The sequence below is a fragment of the Podarcis gaigeae genome (genome assembly GCF_964106915.1).
Source record: "Podarcis gaigeae genome assembly, chromosome: 2".
Lineage (NCBI taxonomy): Eukaryota > Metazoa > Chordata > Lepidosauria > Squamata > Lacertidae > Podarcis > Podarcis gaigeae.
In genome coordinates, this window is record NC_139679.1 from 77,742,148 (window position 1) to 77,764,344 (window position 22,197).

General features: G+C 40.1%; 1 protein-coding gene across 4 annotated transcripts in view; it reads left to right on the forward strand.

Annotated features, from left to right (window-relative positions):
* The window catches only part of IARS1 (isoleucyl-tRNA synthetase 1), a 95,315-nt gene that overhangs the window by 70,989 nt on the left and 2,129 nt on the right, over window positions 1-22,197 (forward strand). For all 4 annotated transcript variants that reach the window (XM_083726720.1, XM_083726719.1, XM_083726718.1 and 1 more), the window contains 10 exons: window positions 504-606; window positions 806-889; window positions 3,369-3,543; window positions 4,249-4,361; window positions 5,201-5,296; window positions 6,576-6,752; window positions 9,631-9,742; window positions 10,580-10,705; window positions 15,627-15,767; window positions 16,590-16,742. In XM_083726720.1, the coding sequence (XP_083582846.1) occupies window positions 504-606; window positions 806-889; window positions 3,369-3,543; window positions 4,249-4,361; window positions 5,201-5,296; window positions 6,576-6,752; window positions 9,631-9,742; window positions 10,580-10,705; window positions 15,627-15,767; window positions 16,590-16,742 (1,280 nt within the window). The remainder of the gene's footprint in view (window positions 1-503; window positions 607-805; window positions 890-3,368; window positions 3,544-4,248; window positions 4,362-5,200; window positions 5,297-6,575; window positions 6,753-9,630; window positions 9,743-10,579; window positions 10,706-15,626; window positions 15,768-16,589; window positions 16,743-22,197) is intronic.

The window sequence follows — 22,197 nt, forward strand, 5'->3', positions numbered from 1 at the left end:
CCACAGTGGGGGCAGGACAGCAGTGTAGGTGCCCTGGCAGGATCACTGGATTGGCACAGCTGCTGTGTTAGCAGAGCACTAACCTCAGTACTGCCCACACTGTCCTGGTAAGTGGCAGCGATTACATTTTCAGGAGGGCAGCTCTGTGGCATCACCCCACCCCACCAGCTACTCCTAGTTTAATGGAATAGGTTACGCAGAAAGAGAATGTGACTTGCTCTAGTTTACTCTATAAGTTTCATGGCTGAGCAGGAAGATTCCAGTCTCCATAGTCCCAAGACCATCACTCTATCCACCATGGTGCACTGACTCTCAAATTGGCATTTGTGTTCAGTGCAATCTTTAAAATGGTCAAAAATGCTGTTTCTGGCAATTCTGCCATACAAGAGGGTCCCAGGAGAGGGCTTTTTCTTTTCAGCCAGGTTTTAAATGCAGGTTATTATTTTTAAAGGGGTTAGCTTCATATGCAAAGCAAGTTTACATTTTTCCCCTTTTGAATCTAGAGAGGATCTGATTGACAAAAATATAGAAAGTGCCGTTTCCCGAATGCAATCTGTTGTTGAGCTTGGACGGGTAATCAGAGACAGGAAAACCATTCCAGTAAAGGTAAGATGTTTTTTAATTTATCTTACATCAATATCCCATAAGCACTTATTGGTTGTGACAGAGAAATGCATAGGTAAATCAATGAATTCCAGAAAATGAACTATAAGGATATTTGTTAAATAGCCATGGTTTAAATAGCCATTTTGCAATAGATCTTGGGTACCTTTTTCCAGACTGATGATGTTGAATTTAATTTCAGTATCCACTGAAAGAGGTGGTGGTTATTCATCAGGATCCCCAGGCGCTGGAAGATATCAAGTCCTTGGAAAAGTATATACTTGAGGTAAGATAGAAGAGCAGAAGGCATTGCTGCTAGAACTTAAGTTCTTATTGGTTTTTATTCAGGTTGATGCCACGTTTTTTGCCTTGCAAGTCTGTCAGCATAACAGCACACCACATGATCCAGCCTGCAAGGAGAGTGGTAGATGTGGACATTGCCCTTGCAACTTCTTTGAGAACGTTTTTGCTTAAAATTAGGAGCTGCTTTGCCACCCTGGGCTCCTTGGTGGTGGGAATATAAATTCAGTTAAAAATAAAACAGAGTTGTATCCAATCAAGCTGCCCTGCTGGGAAAGGACTTCCACCCACTGGCGGAGGAAGGGGTGTGTGATGGGTGCGGTCCACCCTGGGTGTCATCCCTGAGGGGGGTGACATTGCCGCCCCGCCCCCCCTGGGATGCTCACCCCACCCCTGGGGGCAGCTAGCCCCGCCCCTGGGTGTATAGCATGTGCGCCACTCCGGTTGCCGGAGCAGCTAGCTCTGCCTCTGCTTCCACCTGCACAAGGGGACTGCTTCCCCATATATTCTGAGGGTTTTCTCAATCTTCTGAACCAAATTTGAAGCAAGGAGTGGGAAGAAGAGAGGGAAGGAGAAGACCACCCCTTTGGCAGGTGGAAGTCCTTGTGTGTTAGGATGAGTTTGTTGGATATCTCTTCCACATACATACACATGCCTTCTGACTCAGCCTTTGGATTTCATTTGACCCAGGACTACAGTTCTGTGCTGCTTGATTTTGGCTTGGCTTTGGACTCCCCTTGTTACTGCTTAATGTTGTCATGTTTTGGACTTGAGCCCGCAGCGGACTCTTGTGTGTTGTCTTACTCCAGTCAAGCTCAGGCACAGAGACCTAACTCATTGGAGTAGGAGAAAGTATCAAGATCTATGTGTAGGCAGGGGTTAAGCAAACACATGCTTTCTTGAGAAAAAAGATGTCATTACTGAGTTCTCTTGATTACACATGAAGACTGCAAGGACCAAACTAAGCCGAGGATAAATTGTGACATCTGTACATTATGTATAATACAGTTGACTTTTGACCACATATTTTTCAGAGATAAATACTTCATGATCATTGATCATTCACAAAATCATGAGAAAGGATTGTCTTGCAGCATCGCAGTATCATTTTTCATTATGCCTTTCTGGGGAAGCTGCCCTCCTAAACCATCTCATTCCACTAAGCTAACTTCAAAAGGGCAGTTTTGGATTTTGGTGCAAAATAAGTCTTTTTTTAAAAAAGCTGTTGGTATGGATGTGGTGGCTTTCCTTTAGTTTCCCGGTGAAATGGGACAAGGTGGAGAACCTAAGTAACACTCCTGCTCTGTGGCTGCTTATGGGTGTCTGTGGACCTGCTTCTACCTGCATCCCTTTGGAGTGTGGCTGATGGAACTGCAAGAGGAGCCACTCGCTTGCTGTGTAAAACCTTGTTGCTGTCAGTTGACATTCTTTTTGATTCTAATACCAATTGCGAAAGCACAGTTCATTAAACAGTAAGTGGAAGGAAGATTAGTATGTGGACTTTCCTGTTGAAAAAAAGAAGAGAAAAAAAGAAATGAGATGGAAAGAAAGCACATAAAATGTTTTGATTGTTTTGTACTAGTAAATTGCTTTTAGCTAAGCGTTGCTTCAGAGGGCTGAGAGTGAACTGTTCTGATCTGAAAATGGAGCCAATTTTATCCTTTATCTATTTTAGAGATTAAAGTGTGGCTTGCCAGACAAAGTGACCCCTTGTGTGGTTTCGTGTATTGGATTCTTAGAGCTCAATGCCTCGTAAAAGACATGGAACTCTTTATAATATTGTATGTACATTTGTTTGGCCAGACAAAAGGTCTCCCAGGCTTCCTAAGAACAAGAGCAACACAGCAGAAGTATGCTAGAAAAGCTTTCAGATGCAAAATAGGAAAGGTGGTTTATTTTATCAGACTATCTCCTGTTTGGTTTGTACAATTGTATTTAACACCAACGTTACATTAGATGGAATTAAATAGTAGATAGTTCTTAGTTACTGAAAGTGTTCACTATTTAGGAAAATATTAGTTTGGGGTTAGTTCAAGGAGGAAAAGAGGCCTGGCTTAATAAGAAGACAAAAGAGCCAAGGACAAGGGCTGAATGGAATAGGAGTGATCTCAAAGGTTTTATGGGTTGTGGAGTGAGGAGACCTTGATTAGAGTAGGACTGGGGTCTTTAGAAGGTGTAAGGTGGAAACTCAGGGGTGGGAATAGGTAAGGATGTTTGGATAATACTTTGGTGGGAGAACTTTTTCTTATTTTATAGCATAACAATCTAAAATGACTTAATCATAATACTGTTCAAACTTCAAGCGCACATATATCAAAATAGCAGACAGCTGTTTTTTGTTTGTCCTACTCTCTGTAATATTTTGCTATTCAGCCTGTAAAATGGTTTGTTAATCATGACTTCAAGTGATGATTATTTCTTAAACTATTTTTTTAAATTTTATTACTTTTTTGGGAAATGCACAGGAACTGAATGTCCGTCAAGTGACATTATCAACTGAGAAAGATAAATATGGAATCCGCCTAAGAGCAGAACCTGATCACATGGTGCTTGGGAAGCGTCTGAAAGGTGCCTTTAAATCTGTTATGGCTGCTGTGAAGGAATTGAAAAGTGAGCAGTTGGAAGAATTCCAGAAGACTGGTTAGTATCAGTTGAGTATGTGTAGTTTGTCAGAAAACTGTGATGACCTTGGAAATAGACGCAAAATAATTTTTATTTTCAAGTATGGAAACCAATCCATTTAGCTGCTTGGTTTTCTTTTCTAGTCTAAAAGCAAAAAGGCAGAGATTTAAAAGCTATTTCTCTTGTTAGTATATTGTCAAATGTTTATAGGTTCCATAAACATATTGGAAAATAACTGCAAAGAGGAGAAAGGTTAAATCAATTCTGCAAAATGAGGAAATGTTAAGGGAAGCACTTAGTCAGGGGTCTAAACGTCTATAAAAGAATCCAAACTACCTTGAGTAGAAAATGTTTTTATACTTCTCATATTTTGCTTTGAATGTTCTTTGGATGGTCTGAGCTTTCAGAACCTGGAACACTTTGTTCCAGTTATTCTGCCAGAGACTGAAGAGTTGGAAACTGGATTTTCAAAGTTACTGAGGGAATTTTGACAGGCGGGAGATCCCATCCTGCTGTAAATTTCTGATAAACATCTGGCCCATGGAGCAAAAGTGTTTGTTCTAAGCACAAGAAAGTCAGAGAAATACATTGATATGGATGTTGTCATTCAAACAAGAGACAGAAAACATCAGTACATTGAAATGTTGACTAATTGCATATTTTTGAAAGCTTGGAACGCTTGCTTAATATAAAATAGGTAATTCTCTGGTTTAAATGAATCAGGCACCATTGTTGTAGAAGGTCATGAACTGCATGAAGAAGATCTCCGTCTGATGTACACCTTTAACCAGGCTGAAGGAGGATCTGCCCAGTTTGAAGCACATTCTGATTCTCAGGTATCAAATGTAGTGATCAGTGATGACGATGGGAAATCCAGATGTTCATGTTGCTAGCACTAGTTGCTGTGGATCAGTGCCTCTGCAATACAGAACCTATACCATACCATTTTGGCATCTCTGCTCGAGATGGCAGGAAACAGTGATCCAAAGAGTTGCTTAGGCTCATGCAAGGATTTTGAACTAACCCAGGGGAATGTTTGACATAGAACAGTTGGCTTCTGTTCCATATTGTAAATGGACATAATCGTATTATAGCAGTTGCAGGAAGTGTAGAACTGAGCAGATAAATAGAAGAAGAGCAGAACAAAAAATTGGCTGGAATTTGGAGAAGGAGCTGTGTCATTAGCAGCAATAGCTTAAATGAGGAGTGCTTTGCAAGTCTAAGCAATGACGTCCTCAGATAAGTGTCCTCCATAATAACTACAGGAAGTTAACTGTTTTTTTCTGATCCTGTGGCTGGCTATTTCACTTTCAAGTAGCTATGCCCAGCTAAAATCTAAAGACCTGCAGTGTGCTTAGCACCCCATCACTGCCACCACAACCTGTATTGTCACTATTGACATCAGGGCAAAAAGGTAAGCACACCATGCATGGGGTTGTTCTAGTGTGCCCCATTGTGCATGTCTCTAGCAGTATATATATTTGAAACAAAAAATCCTTCCAGTAGCACCTTAGTATATCTATTGTAACAGTTCAAAAGAACAACAAAACATGAATTAATAGTAACTAGCTCTAACTTGTAAAACACAGTTTCTCTTGTCTCAGTCCACATGAACATGTCTTTGGTTGTTGTTATAAAACAAGGTCTATATAGCACCTGCCTTTTTTCTGGCCAGGTCTTGGTTCTCCTGGATGTTACTCCCAATCAGTCTATGGTCGATGAAGGCGTTGCACGTGAAGTAATAAATCGCATCCAGAAACTTCGGAAGAAGGTTAGTAAATTTGGGAAATGAAGCACAAGAGCAGCCTCCTCTCCTGTAGTTTCCAACAATGGTATTCAGAAGCATGCTGCCTCTGACCATGGAGGCAGAGCACAGCTGTTGTGCCTAGAACAGCCTTCTCCACCACGAATTTGTCTTTTTTAAAGCCATCCAAGTTGATGGCCATCACTGCCTCCGGTGGAAGCAAATTCTATAGTTTAAATATGTACTGTGTTATGATGTCCGGAATCCTCTAGCATTCAGTTTCACTGAGTGTCTACAATTTTTAGTGTTATGAGAGAGGGAGAAAAACGTTTTTCTACCCACTTTGACTGATAGCATGTCCACTCACTGTTGGGCCTGGTGTCACTACCCACAATGCTAGAAGAGTCTCCCTCTTTGGGGATTTCTAGCTTGTTGAATTCAACGCTTTCTTTGATGTATAGAGTGACACCACCTCCAGTCTGTTGTTCCCTGTCCTATCAAATTTAGATCCAGAGATACAGTCATGTTCCACTAGTTCTCTCCATTCCATCAGATTTTTGTTATGCCCAGTATATGAATGCCGTCCTCTTAAGACCAAGCACTCCAGTTCGTGCATCTTGACTTGGTTTACACGCATTAGCGTGTAAACACTTATAAACCGTGACTCTCTTAAAGTATATTTGGCAGTTGTGTGTTGGCCTGCGGTGCTTTGGCGTCTTTCAGTTGTTATCCTGTGTGCCTGCGCTCACAATGTCTAGTTATATGCATGAAGAACAGATGGCTATAAAAGGAGACTAGGAAAGATGATTTAAAAAATGAGCATGACATAGGTAATTGTGTGTGAAGGTGACTTCTCATTTTATTAAGATAACAAGAACTATAGATGCCATTGCTCAATCAACTGCAGACTCCTCCAGAACAGAATTGTGTTCATTTGGTTAATATTTTAAAATCTGGGGACAGTATTTGTTGGTCAGTTCTACTTTTTGTTTGCATTCTTAAATATAAAAAGCAATTGCTCATTGCAGTATACCTTTATTTTTGTTTTTCTTGGTGAAATCTTTTTTATTTTGAAGAAAAATGTTTTGTAGAGTTCCATTGGACTTTGGCTAAGACAAACTAACATGTGATGTGCAATCAGATGCTTTTCTGCTTGCCAGAATATTTGCTAAAAATATGCTTGACTTTTTAAATGTGTGTTTTGTTTTGATTATACCAAAAAAACAGATTTTACTTTTTGGTTGCAAATATTTGGTGATAGGTAATCTTTATTGCTCACTCAATTTGGTTGCTGATTTTGTTACAGCGCAATCTTGTTCCAACTGATGAGATTACAGTGTATTACCGTGCTCATCCAGAAGGTGATTATCTTGATACTGTTATTAAGGAGCATACAGATTTCATTTTTGCAACAATAAAGGCTGCCTTGAAGCCATACCCAGTGCCTACCTCAACGGAAGTGCTTATTCAAGAGAAAACCCAGGTAAAAACAAGCAAGAATTTCTTTGGAAAATATTCACCTCACCCCATTATCTGAATAATGCATTGCCTCACATTAAATGTTTATTGGACCAGAGTCTGTATATCCATTTCAGATGTTCATATTATATGACAAGCTTTAAGTTCAGGAAGTCACAGAAATCATCCAAGTGGTTTCAGAACTGGTCAGCATGGACTTACATACCCAGCACTAAAAACCCTCTTGGTTTTCTGCATTTCAGCTAATCATCTCTACCATATGAAATTAAAACTTAGAAATGCATGTTGCAGGTTACCTTTTTGACTGTATCTACTGATTTCAAGTAAAGCAAATTAATTCTGATGATACTCAGGAGTCTCTTTTAATGCAGACTTGATAGACCTTAATCCACAGGGGTAGTATCTGTTGAAATGTTTCTTAAGAGCTACATTGTACTTATTGTAGCCACTGCTGACATAAAAAGTGCTTTCTCAACTCCCAGAGCCTACCTTTCACTTTTTATCATGTGGATGTCACCTGTAAGCTGGGTATTTCACAGGAACACCATGTTTTGCAGATGCCTCCTTTATGTGGCCTAACTCCATCCTTTATAAGGGCAAAGAGTTATGTAAATGTAGCAATATGTATTATTGGGCATAGGTTGTGGCTTATAAATAGTGCATCTCCCCATGCAGAAATTGCCAGCTCCATTACTCTCCCAAGTTAAGTCTTTTGCTGAGCCAGTGCGTGTGTTGGATATATTTTACTCACCTGAATATAGAGTGAATGCATGTGGGTAGCACAGTATAGAAGTGTGAAAAGACCATACATTGTTTTTTAGTAGATTTTTAAAAAATAGAACAATGCATGTCTTGAAATTATTTCAAAGATAAAAGGTAGTCAGTGAAGTTGCTTATTTCTTTTAAGCTGCACAACAAACTTGCACAATGTAACTGTTATTTTGTGTATCTTAAAGGATGCGGGTGGCGCTGTGGGTTAAACCACAGAGCCTAGGGCTTGCTGATCAGAAGGTCGGCGGTTCGAATCCCTGCGACGGGGTGAGCTCCCGTTGTTTGGTCCCAGCTCCTGCCAACCTAGCAGTTCAAAAGCATGTCAAAGTGCAAGTAGATAAATAGGTACCACTCCGATGGGAAGGTAAATGGCATTTCCGTGCGCTGCTCTGGTTCGCCAGAAGCGGCTTAGTCATGCTGGCCACATGACCCGGAAGCTGTACGCCGGCTCCCTCAGCCAATAAAGCGAGATGAGTGCTGCAACCCCAGAGTCGTCCGTAACTGAACCTAATGGTCAGGGGTCCCTTTACCTTTTAAAGGAAGTAGTCGTTTACTTTTCTGGTAATCTATGAAGTTGCCTAACAGAAATGTAAATGTTTTTGTCTATTGATATGACCTTGATAGATAGAAAGCTAATCCAAACCCCAAGAATATAATTCCTGTATTACTTCATTAGCAAATAACTTGGAAACATATGAAAATAGTAGTGTATAGTCATTTAATAATTTGTTCATACAGTTAAAATGAGGCACATCTGCAAGATGTTGGTGACAGTCCCATTTACAGATTTAAATGTTATTTGGTGAGAATAATAGTTTAATGCAAGATACTGAGCAACAATGTGTGCAGTTCTGGGACAGCCAGAAAAAGCAAATTTTATGTTAATTTTGCTGGTGTATGTACAGATGGTTGATCTAAATAGAATAGATGAGTCTTGCAATTTTTTCATATTTTCATTTTATCAGGTCAAAAGCCCTTTGGTTGCTTAGGCTGGAATACTGTTTCAGTTAAGCCTAAAAACCTTAAATCAGGCATAGGAAAACTCAGCCCTCCAGATGTTTTGGGGCTACAACTCCTATCATCGCTCACCACTGGTCCTGTTAGCTGTGGATGATGGGAGTTGTTGTCCCAAAACTTCTGAGGGCCGAGTTTGCCTATGCCTGCCTTAAACAACCTACTACCTTCTGGAAAATAAAGCTATATATGAAAAAGGAAGAAAGTCCAAAGCAGTACCAAAACCTTGCTTTAGGAAAATTACAGATGCAAATCGGGGTGCAATGAATTTAATGAAACCGCAAAAATTCCAAGCAACTTCCCCCTGTCCTTTCAGCCTCTCATGCTCCATTCCATGCTGCTGAAAACAGGGTCCCCTGACTCTCTATGAGACTGTGGGGGAGAAATAAGGGCAAGAAACCCTACTTCCATTTAGTAATGGAATGGTAATTTTTCTTTCAAAGGATTCAGACTTAAAAATTAATTTCCTCTGGTTTTAGCATCTTTAAAATGCTAATCTTCAGCAAAATACTACCCAGTCTTTAAAGGCATTTTTACAGGTTAAAGTCTACAGGTTCCAGTCCTATGTGCACCCAGATAAATAAAAATAATAACGTTTCGGGGGAAATGGGCATTAACATTTGCATGGTAGCTGTGAAGGTTTTTTTGTTTGTAGCTTTGCACCCACACTTTCTTACTATTCAGAATTCTTAATTCAGCTTTGAAATGTGACAGTTTCCTGGTGGCTACTGGGTAGTAACAGTTGCCCCCTAGTGGCCAACATCAGCAGACCCAGAAATGGCATTTCATAATGTTATCTGCATGTGCTGCTGTGACTCCTTTCTGTCTTCCTCTGATTTTCTGCATTTAACTTTTTGCAGCCTTAAAAGTTTGTTTGCTGGCTTATAAATTGCAAATATTATATTTTTAATGTCACCAGGGTTGCCTCTGCTAACATACTATATTGCAGTCTTTTATTATGAAGCAGCGTTAAATTACAACTATTGTCACTATTATCCCTGCAGCATTTCCAAGTTGTAATAATTCTGAGGGGAAATAGTTTGAGAGTCTCCTCTTAGAATACTAATTTTAAGAAAATGTAACGTTTGTTTATTTAGCTGAAGGGATCAGAACTGGAAATAACACTAGCCAAAGGTGCTCTGAGTCATTGCATTGAGCCAGCATGTGCTTATGTCAATCTGAACATCTCTGTGAATGGGAAAGAGCAAGGTAGGAATTCCTTAAACTATTTCTGAAAGTTACTTGTCATTTGTCTTCTTTGAAACTGCTGCATCAAAAATCAAAAACTGCTTTTTAAAAAGGTTAATGCAAGGACCCAAAGGGTAGCTCACACAAAGGGTTTGCATATCCTTAATAAGACTTCTTCCTTTTGAAGGCTTGACCCCTGTGCCAGATCGCAAGTGGCTTTTGGAAGCTATTTCCATTTCTCATGTGCCTTGTTATGTGCAGTGGAGAGCAACCGCTCAAGAAAAATCAGTTTCAACCTCCTTTGGCTCCTTTGAATTAGTTTTACATATGTTTTAATCCTGACAATTTTCTTTTTGAAAAATAAATATTTTTTAACAAAGTCAACCTTGAGAATTGTGTTTAGGCATCTTAACCACTTGAACCATTGTGCTTGGTTATTTAGTGCCAATTTTAAAGAATATAATTGAACAGATATAATTGAAATGAAGTTATAATTCCTGGATGAGATGAAAGAATTGTGCAATCCAAGTAACTTGCTTGGTAAATGTATTCACCCAGTAGGTGTGTATTCACAGCTCTCTGAGGGCCTCATGCCAAGGATAGGAGGCAACGATGGGTACAGCAATGGATGTGATTTTTGCCTTTGTACAGCAACCTACATTCCAGCCAGGCAAAATCAATTGAGGGATGTATGGAGAAGAAATGGGAAGGGGAAATGGCCAGGGAGAGTCCCAAGAGCCACATTTGTTCCTCGGGCCTGCCGCCCCACCCCTTACATATAGGTGTAACAGTATTGACAACGAATTGATTAAACAAAATTGGTTTCTTACAATTGCTGCTTTGTGCTTCTCTTTCCAGCTGGTACGGTGTTGCTGGAAAATCCCAAAGGAGATAATACATTAGACTTCACCAAACTCGTTAACACCATTTCATGCATTTTTGGTCTTGAAAATTCAAAGTTAGCGGTTTTCAATGGAAAAACAGGTGGGTAGTGTGGTTAAGTGTGATGAGGGCTCATGTGCAAGCAGCACACACTTCTCTCTCTCTTTTTTTTTTTAAAAAAATATTTATTCCAAATTTTAAAGGTTACAATAAAAAAGGAAAAAACAAAAATTTTAAAAAGACATAGAAAACGTACAATCGTTAAAAAAAGCAAAAGAAAAAAGAAACAAATCAAACCTTTACATAACTTTCTTCCTTTACTTATTTCCTTGAACCTCCTCACACCTCCCATTTCTGTATTCTAATTTAAATTGTTGTTTTAGCAAATCCTTCTAACCTAATTTTCTTAATAATTTATTTTAACATACTGTATCTTTACATTCTCTCTTTCATCAATTAATTTTTACTTAATCCTTTAATGTCTTTTTACCAAAGCCACATTAATTCCTTTCTCAAACATCTTATCAACAAAATCCTTGATTTTACCATATTTTTAAAAACTACTTTTACTTTTACTTTATCCAAACTTAACTCTCATCCAAACCTATATATCAATACTTATTCTTAAGACATTTCCCTAAGGTCGAAAGAAAATTCCCTTCCACGAATTTCCCAATTCTCCTAAAAGTAAAACAAAAAGGTAAAAAAAAAAACAACTTATATCATATACACTTTAAATTCCCATTTTTCATTCCACCCATACCCCCTTCCCGGTTTCAGTCCCCAACAAATCTCAAAAAAGAAGACCATCAACCCGGAGATCTTATATCCGAGGCTCTTAAATCTCTCTCATGGCTCCTCTGCCAGTCTTTTTGATAGTCTTTGATATTAAAGACCAAATCTCGGGGAGACTCCCGGCCAACAGCATCCACGTTTCTTCCAGCCAGGCCTGCGTACTTAAAGATAAGGCCTATAGGGTATTCCACATCTTGTTTCATTCTCCTTTCAGTTCCAAGTGTCCCCATGGCTCCAACTTCCAGCTTAATCAAATTTATAATCCAAGGGTCATGTGATCTCCACATAAGGAGGTCTCTCCATCTTTCATTTTCCAATTCAGGCCAGGCTTCCATCTTCAGAGATTTGTTTCTCCTTATTACCATCACTTCTCATGGTCTCTGTGTGTTTGCATGTTTTGGGGAAATTATTATTACTGCAGTTTTATAGCACAGGTGACACTTGCTTTAAAATTAAAATCTCCTTGGAAGTATGCCTAGTCTTGGACCTGTGTTTTACTTTACTTTTTGACAAGAAGTTTATACACTGTTGAAACTGGTTATAAACAACTCCAGAATTGTATTTTAAAAAATCCTCCTGAAGGCTGCTTCTGTGGTAAATTTACTCAATTTCAGATGGAATGTTCAGGAGAGTGCTTTTTGACTCCTTATTTGGCTACTTAAACCCAGAAGAACAAGTTGTGATAGCATTTCAAACTCTGATATAGTTAGAACATATGCGGTTTACATTCTAAAGCTGTCATAAAGCCATTTCTCTGCTGTTGCCACTTTGAAGTGTTTTGTCATACGGAGGTTTGAAGATCTCCAGACTTGTATATACAGAACAATTTTGTTAAAATACACTTTAGGTTTTAACTTGTTCCTCTCTTAAACAGGTAGACAATAATTTTGACACATAAAACTTTGCAGCGACAAGAAACAGAACATGACTGATGCAATAAAAAGTAACAAAAGGATCTGAGTAAAAAACTCACACTATGTTCATAGTGTGTTGTATGGCCATTGTTACCCTTTTAACGTTTTTTTTTAAAGAAACTGCTGATCCTGTAGCAACACATGGAAAGCACATAGACCCTATGCAGGTTTCCTGAACCCCCTTGTTGCTGGTATCCTAGTTGTCAACTTTTTCTTTTTTTTAAAAAAAGAATTTAAGAGAAATTAAATACGCCATAGCATACAGTTTCACACTAGTACTTTGCTTAAAGGCTTTCATGCACATTTCAGAAACATATTTTTGAGTATACTTTGCATAGCACATGAGTAGTGTCACGCTTTACAGAAGTTTTATACTGCTCACACATAGTTATCTCATCGGTTTTGTTTGGTAGCTTTTACCATGGATATTAAGAAGAAGGTGAAACAGCAGTTAGGGGTGAGCCTGAGTGAGGGGGGCTATTAACAAAATCTTTCTCCACTGTAAAAAGTGCTTTCCTTCTCAGTGACGTATGTAGGTGGCTGCTTCTTGGTAAGCCCTTTGTATTCTGATTGTGGTGGTAGAAATACTCCATTGTGAGCTTGTTCTCACAAGCCCAATTGGCTGCAGCTTTCTCACCCTTCAAATTGGCCTTCTTCCTAGCAACGGTAATGATGCAGCCAATCAGATTTGTCTATGTGATGACAGCCAAAGCTAACTCACAGTGAAAGCAGTGCCTAGTTGTGTTTTGGGAGAGATCTATTGATTTTGCAAAAAACTGCCCAATATTTAGTTTATCTCCTAACAATATGAAACTAAATTGTGGTCTACACCAGATGTTGGCAGTTTTAGCTTATACATATGCATTGTAAATATAGGGTTTAGGAAACAGGACAGATAATAGAATGATTCCACATTTTTTTCTGCTTTGTGTTTAATATCCTAATGTTGTAAACAGAGAAAGCTATATATGAAAAAGACGAAACGGTCAGGTAACAGGAAAGCACTTTTCATTTTTTAAACTGTTAATTAAAGTGATTTCTTGTTTGCCCAGATCATCTTGAGCTGTATTGTTCTCTCTGCTGTGTCAAGATGCATGGTGCCATTATCTTTGGAGTAAAAAACAAACCTGCACAAAGAGCAATGTGCTCATCGAGCCACATGAGCACAAAGCAATACAGCTGAATCTGCTGTATCATCACTTAGTGATGAGGGTCAGTGGGAAGGTTTATCTCTGGTCTACTCAGCATTTTGAACCAAATGTTCAGCTATAGCACCTTTACTGAATATTGAGCTCATATTCGAAATTATGTCTCTGCTTATGTGGTTTTGCTTGGCAGACAAAGAGAGGCAGACTAATTTGCGTGTCTTAGAATGTGATTTTTCTAAATATAAAAGTATGGACAAATATATTTTGCTCCACATAATTCTACACAGCTATAGAAATATTTTTTTTGTAATTAATTCACTTGCTTTAAAATGCAGCTCTGTAAGATTCTGTAATATCTCTTAATTTATATTTATTCAAATAAGTTGAAGATCTATTCATCTGATTTGAACTTAAAATTATTCTTGCTGTATTGTCACTCATATATGTGTGTGTGCATATGTATATATATTAACAAGTTAATTTCAGAGTGTTTGGAAGACTTGTGATTTATGTTCACACAGGATGGCACCAGTTCATTGATACACCTTCTCCAAAATGTCATATCAGGCATGAGAGGGCAAAAGGTGTGGGAATTGCTTTTTAAGTGGTGTGTATTGGCAGATCCCCACCCCAATTTATGGCACGTTCACATGATGTGTAGATTATCTGAGTTGTGTAAATCCTAATATGGCATTTCTTGCAATTCATTGACTGATAATGATTGGGTGTGCCATCCTTATTTGCAGGTAAATTTATTCAAGCACTAAACTTTTAGTCTGATGCTGTCAGAATTTCTGCCTTCTGCAGATGAAAAAAATCAAATAAATCCTTTTGTGCAATAATTCTTAATGCAATAAATGCATTAATAAATGTCTTCTCCTTTGTTAGCAGTCTTCGTTGTCCTTCTAGACAGCACACTTTAAAAAAAGAATCAAAAGGGGCAAAATAAGCAAGAAGGCTCTGTTAGAGACTCGTTTGGGAGGAAGGGCGGAAGATAACTTTAATAATAATAAACTTTAAAAAAAATGGTTTCTAGAAGGATTTCAGGATAGCATGCATGGGGTCCCCCCTCCCAGAATCTTGCATGGTAGGTTAGGCTGGACAGTAATGATAGACTTACATGGAAATCCTACGTTTTGTTTTAACTCACCTGAACAATTTGGTGTCCTCAGCAAACCCAACTGCCTCACTGCTCACCCCTATTTCTAGATAATTCATGAGCATTTCTGAAAGCACAGGTCCTAATATGGATCTTTGGAAAACTTCACTTTCTATACCCTCCACTAAAAGAACTGTCCATTTATTCCTACCCTCTGCTTCCTGTTCCTTGTCCTATGGATCAGTAGCTCTTAACCCATAACTTCCAAACTTACTCAGGAGTCTTGGGCGCGGTACTTTATCAAAAGCTTTTTGAAAGTCTTAAGTGCACAGTGTCAACTGGATCACCTCTAGCTATATGCTTGTTGACCCTCTCACTAAGATTTTAGAATTCTTTCGAACAAGACTTCTCCTTGCAGAAATAGGATGCAACACTGAGAGTCTTGACACCCTGGTAACATAAGAATGGCCCAGACTTTGCAATGTAGGACGTCCCGATCCAGGCACATCAATCCAATCCAAAGATGCTTTCTAATCTTTATTCTCTTTATGCCAATATACATTGGTGATGGCAAAACTGTGGCTTTGCGGATTTTTCTAGACTAGAAGTCTCATCATTCCTGATCATTGGCTATGCTGGCTGGGGCTGATATGAGGTAGAGTTCAACAACACCTAATGTCTACTTCACTATAAATATTCCCAGCAAGTGAATACAAATAATCAAAAATGTTTCCAGTTTAAGGAGGAGTATCTGTGAACTCCATACACACTGCTCAGGCTTGTGCCCTGGAGAAGTCACTTCGGTGCTGCTAACACAGCAAAACAATACAGGAGGTAGCTGTTACAAGTTACTGGTATCTGCAGCCACAGCAGGCGCTGTGATTCTTCAGCAGTTTGACTTCACCCCCGGAGGTGCACTCCATTGTCTCTCAAAACAGATGGATGCCAACAATCTGTGAACTGCATCTGAAAGCAAACTTACTGTAAGCAGCTGACCAGTATCAGGTGATAACTGGGAGAGATGTTGCTTGTTGGTTTGGTTATAGCAGATGGATTTTTCTTTTCAGAACTGAAAAACCAAACAGACTTGCTGAGTCTCAGTGGAAAGATGCTTCATGTAACTGCGGGGTCAGTGCCAGCCTTGAACAGTCTTGATGGCTTCCTCTGTCAGTATATCAATTTACAACTAGTGAATGCAAAACCACAAGGTAATTATACTGATCATATGATACGAGATCAAATTATTTATTGCAACTTAAATCTTGGGCCCCGTTTGAAATCTAGCTAAAGGCATGGCTGCTTCCTGTTTCCAGTTGCTGTGGTTACATATGACCCCCCGTCACACAATTAAACAGGCACAAGTCATGCTCTTTCTGCCTCTCCCCAAACAGTAATACTATTAAGGTTTTGACATGCTGGAGTTTCTTTTGAGGGAGGGAAGGTAAAGAACTCAAGTGACATTGCGGGGAAAGGCAACAGTAAGTTGTAGCCTGGGGTTTTCATAGGACGTAAGAAGACAAAACGAAATTATCTCTAGAGCTGAAAATAGAATTAACAAGACCAGCTCAAGGATATATACTGGAGAGCAGCTGTTCTGGATGTGTGCGAAACAGAGGCATTTACTCGACAATCCCATTGCATGTACTCATAAACATCTCATGTCTTGAGCAAGTTCAGTTATCACCTTGATCTTGTTCTCACAAATTCTGTAGATGTTGTACATTTATGCTAGACAAATTGTATTGCCATATCATCGTAGTTTTAATATAAAAACATTGCAAAATCCTTTCTTAACACTAGGCAGCCAAATTCCAGCCTTGCTCGGGGTGTGAATTATGAATGATAGTGCATCCCCATGCAATCCCATGTATTTAATGGGGCTTGCTCCTGGGTAAGTGCACATGGGATTACAGCCTGAGGCTGGCATCAGATTTCTAGGAGGGTGTAGGAGAAATGCATGCCTGTGGGATGTTAGGAAACCTTTTGTTTCTTTTTCGCTGCTGAGAATCATCACAACTTGTTTCCTGCAGAGTGTCTGAATGGATTGGTGGGAACTCTTCTAATGGAAAATCCAGTTGGTCAGAACGGACTCACATATCAAGGGCTTCTGCATGAAACGGGGAAAGTGTTTGGACTCAGAAGCAGACGGCTAAAATTGTTCCTGGATGAAGCGCTGACAGAAGGTAAGCAGAGGGAGTTGTCCTTATGCAACTCACATTTACATTGCTTCATGCTGTGATAAGTCTCATACTGCTCTTAGAGTTTCTTGGTTTTTTTTAATAAAAAAACTCCTAGATAATTTAATAAAATCTGTGTTAGAACAAAATAATAATAATAATCCCAGCATGGTAGAGAGAAGGCTCAGCTATAACCTTTTCCCATTATGTAAATGTCCAATGTGCACAGAAACATTTTGTGCAGAGGAGCAGTCAGTCATGTCAGCCCCTGCTAGTGTTTCAAACAGTACTGTCTTCACACATCTTTTACGTACACTGGCCTAGTTCTCATTGGGGTGATAAACCAATCTGTTAAGGCAGAGATTTTCAGCCTTTTTGAGTGCATGCCACCTTTGACCAACTACAGTCTTTCTGCAGCTCTCCTGTGGGATACCTGGGAAAACTTGTGTTGTTTCATCATTCCCTACAATACTAACCATGCCTGCTCGTAAGTAAGCCCTACTGAATTCCTGCCCCCAGCAAAGTACGGGGCTGGGGTTGGATCAAGAAGTGACAAGTTCTTACCTATTAACATGCCCACTGGTATCTCACCATTAAATGAAGTATTTAACAGAATCCCAGTTTGGAAAACTAAAACCTTAAAGCAGAGTTGCCACCACAAGAGCTGTTAAGACCAAGCACCAGCAGCGAAGCTGGGAAGTGTGTCTTACAGAAGTTCACAGCTGCCTATTTGCAGCCCAATCCTTTGTGGGTTTATAAAAATTACCGTATTTTTCGTTCTATAACACGCACCTGACCATAACACGCACATCGTTTTTAGAGGAGGAAAACAAGGGAAAAAACATTCTGAATGAAACAGTGGATGTATCATTTTTGTGCTTCATGCTGTGGCCACAGACATGTGATCTGATGGTGAATTTGGGGTGACCCAATGCAAAAATCCTGAGAATCCCTGTGGATCCATGCTTTGTAACCCCGTTTTTGCACCATTGCTACCCCAGGCAACAGTGGGTGCGTGATTTTTGGGGGGCAGGCTGTAGCCATGGACATGCTATGTGATCTGATGGTGAATTTGGGCTGACCCAATGTAAAGATCCTGAGGATCCATGTGGATCCATGTTTTGTAACCACGTTTTTGCACCATTGCAGCCCCAGGAAACAGTGGGTGCGTGATTTTTGGGGGGCAGGCTGTAGCCATGGACATGCTATGTGATCTGATGGTGAATTTGGGGTGACTGAATGCAAAGATCCTGAGGATCCATTTGGATCCATGCTTTTTAACCACATTTTAAGTGGGGAGGGAAGGAAAAACACAGAAGGGACAAGGAGCAGGAGAGGGGTGTGCAGAGAAGCAGCTGGCTAAGAATGCAGGAGAGGGGTATAACAAGAGGAGGGAGGAAAGGAAGGCAAAAGTTTTCCCTCACCTACCCACCCAAGTCAGCCAGCTCGTGCGCTCTCTCTCGCTCTCTCGCTCTCTCCCTCCTGCACGGAGCACAGATACACACTCTGCTTTCCCTCTGCCTGGAGGGGAGGGGCTTTCCCTGCTCTTTGTTCTGTTTGAGCAAACACAGCAACGAAACAGAGGAGGGTGGGCAGTAAGACCCTGAGGCAGAATGCCAGAAAGCAGCCGCTTCCTCTTTTCAAGTTTCCCTTCTAGGAGAGCGCGATTTGATTTTTGCCTGCTTTTTTTTTGCCTCCCCTCGCACCACTTGGCTCCAAGGACCACACATTCGCTCAATAACACGCACAGACATTTCCCCTTCCTTTTTAGGAGAAAAAATCTGCGTGTTATAGAGCGAAAAATATGGTAAGTCCCACTGAGCCCAACCAGACTTACTGCCTAGAAAGTTATGAATACACCATTTAGATTGGCAGCGTCCTCCCCCACTTCCCCCACCAGCCCTTACAAACCAGGGTTCCAGGTCACCTGTCTCTCTCTCATGACAAGTGAAAGTTTGCTGAACCTCAGTGTCCCAACTCCAGGAGTGTGCCACTTGTATGGGTCCTTCCCCACCCCCTAACACCTTTCCCTTGGTGCCACCATTAGAAATAAGTAGGAACCCTGCAAGGTCTCCCTGCCTGGGGATCCAGTTACTGCCCTGCAGCTGGTTTAACCACTCACCCCCTCTTCCTTTGCACATGGCATGTAGAGAGCAAGGGGGCAGAACAAGGCGTGGCTCTGCGTGGAAGGGAAGAGTGTGAAATGACAAGCCTTTTGACCAGTAAATGACAAGTGCAGTTGCATGGTAGGTGGTACCAACTGAGTAACAGCAGTGTCAACCAATTGGAAAGAAGGATAGTTTCCCTCCAATATTGTTCCCCATTCCCCGGTGCTGCCCATGGCTTCCCCCACAATGCCTGTGACCATCATTCAAGGTGCCACAGATTGCCACAGTGCATCGCTTGAAAACCACTGTGTTAAGGGAAAAGTGCTGGGTTGTCAGGATCCTGCGATCAACTGCGATCGACCCCCCCCCCCGCGATTGACCAGTAGATCACGATCGACCTGTTGGACATCCCTGATCTACGTAATTACAAACAATAGCAAAGTAGTCATAAAAATAAATAAAACACATTAAAAACTACATAACCAACCTGAACAATTTACACATAAAAATAAAAATAGTTATCACTTAATATCAGTAAAAGCAGCAAAAACTTTCCCCCAAATACCCCAGTCCTTGCTGGGCAGCAGCCACAGCAGCAGTCCTTATGAGGCCTGTCAGGCCCCTGTCCTAATCAAAACAAAATTAAGATCTGAAAATACAACAGGTGTCCCAGGCTCCCTTAGTGGTATTGTGGAGACTGTTTTCTCAAATAAAGTGGTTACTGTATGCTTATTTAAACACGTAAAAGCATCTGAAATTGAGATATTTTATCTCATTAAACTTAAAGCATTTGAGAAAGGCATAAAACAAAACACAGCAACTTGTGTAAATGGAAAATGAGGCAGTACTTGAAATCTTGATGACCTGAGAAAACGTGAGAGGAATTGAATATTGCATTTTAATGCTAGAACAAAGTTGATTTTCATCTTCTGTCAGTGTTGCAGGGCAGAAAAAAGTTATTACAGTAAATGTTCCATGAAGATTGTCTGACAATTATCTCAGTAAAATGACTGACTTGGTAAAATAACTGACAAACTCTATGATGTATAGTAATTAGATATTGTCCACTTGAAATATATGTATATCTCATTCAAGAAAGTATCCTATTTTTTTAAATTCTACTACTACTTGAGGAACTTTTGCTACAGTTAAGCATGTCAGTTAATTCAATCAGGAACATGACGTGAACTTTTTTAAAGTGTGCCGTACATTTAGTAACAAGCACTTTAAAAAGTAAAATGCATTTGTCTTAACAGTAAGAACTATTGATTTATCATATTGATGAGTGTGTGGATATTAAAATCTAGCATTAAATTGGCAGCGGTTATTTTGAGAATGCTGCCAGTGATCTTGTTTGCATGACATGGTAAGCCAGACTGTGGCTTGGTATTGTTCTTTGCTGCAGCTCATTGTTAGGGAGGTGAGCCATGAACCTGGGTTTGGACTACATGCTAAGCCAAACCTTGGAGTAAACAAGGCGGGGGAGGAGAAGCAAAGCAGTTGCAAGCTTGTCTCCAGGAAACTGCATATTCATGCCATCGTTTAGTTTGCAAACCAGGCCAGTGTTAGACATCACTTTTTATTTATTTCATTTACTTGAAAAACATTTTGTAATGAACCGTAATGTAGTTCTCCGAAACTTATGGATGTGTCTAGGGGAGAAGTTGTTGTTGGCTTCAAGCAGGGTTTATGGATAAAATGAAATGGTAGAGCATTTTGAATGATCCTTCACTCAATGATGGCACAGATGGATGTTGGTAACAATAATAACAGCCATATATTTAACTCTGGTAACTGCTGCTTGCCCCTACTTCAGCTGTCAAGCTGGAACAAGACATTACTTCCCCATTTTCTGATATATAAGGTATGGTACTCTGGAGTCACAGAGAACCTGAGGCAGGGATGAGGTGTTGTTTTGCTCTATGTTAAGCAGCTTGAATCTTGCTGCCTCTGTCATTTCAGTTCCTGACACAAACTAAGAGAGAAAGAAAGACTGTTGACACATCATGATGTATATGCGTGATCTGGGATTCTACTTTGTTAAATGTGCAAGAGCTTCTGAATGCATAGGTTACGGGGTGGGGCCAATAAGTGCAGTCTTGACCCGCTCGTCTTCACTGTACAGATGATGTTTGTTTGAACAGAGCATGTCATTTTGCTCCAGGCATCGAAGGAGCTTGGACGAGTGAGTGAAATTCCTGCTTTTTGTGCCTTTCTCCAAGGCCTAGCATGAAATGAGGCTTACCCCATCTCATCCCCTATGTTCTTTGCATATATTAGAAAATTCAAGGGACTTTGGTGCTAATTATAGCCAGTCTTTCATAGCATCATGTCTTTAGCATTTTTTCATAGCATCAGCAGTTTTGTTAACAGTTTGAGGTTTGACAGGAGATTTACAACAATTGCAGCATCATAGTTAATGAAAACAGCATATCTCTTGAAATTTGCATTGCAAAATAGATTGGGGGGAATGAGTTGGGTGTGAAATTCAGGCTCTTATCACAACTACATGGTTCCACTGATTTTTTTTTTTCTAGTTTGTGCAGAGGCATAAATTGTCCAGTTCAACTGAGAGGCAATGGCGCCTTATCTATCCTGGCATAAGATTTGTTGTAAATTGATAAATATCTGCATACCAAATGAGTGAGATACGGACTTCTATAGGTGGAGAGGAGCGTGTGAGACAGCAAACATTTATCAGCTCAGGAATTTAAATGCTATTGGTATTCATGTGGCAGTCTGGTTGTATGAATCTTCTATTACAGTCAGGTGGTGATTTCTAATCCTCTGAACATGATACTCCAGAGGCAGGTTTAAAAGATGATAAACCTTATCTGACACAAACTGTACTTGGTAGGACACCACACTCTCATTTCTGGCATGACGCTAGCAAATTAATTTTTCAAAAACAGTGAGACTGCAGAAATAACAAAAAGAAAGTGGCTCCACTTGTTTCTAGGGCCCAAAAGAGAGAGAGGGTTCTACCTGTTGGTCTAGTGCTGAGAAGGTCCAGGTTCTGACTTGTGGCCCTTATGAAGGCATGAACTCATGAAAAGGGATGAATGGAAGCTTGCCCCATACCTGGTAACAACATTAACATCTGTAGGAAGCTTTGGTGGTACTGGAGGACTAGGTTTTCCTGTCTGTGACATGTGAGTTGGATCTATATGCTGTGTTGGACCTAATATGCTCCTCACCACAGATATCTTTCTGTGCTGCTGTTATGATAACAGGAGAAGCCGAGTGATGTAATTTATCTGTTTATGGATGCTGTGTCTACCCAGGGTGACAGAACTCATTAAAGCATGCTGAAACCAATGTCAGGATGGCCAGCTTTGCTTTATGAAGCAATT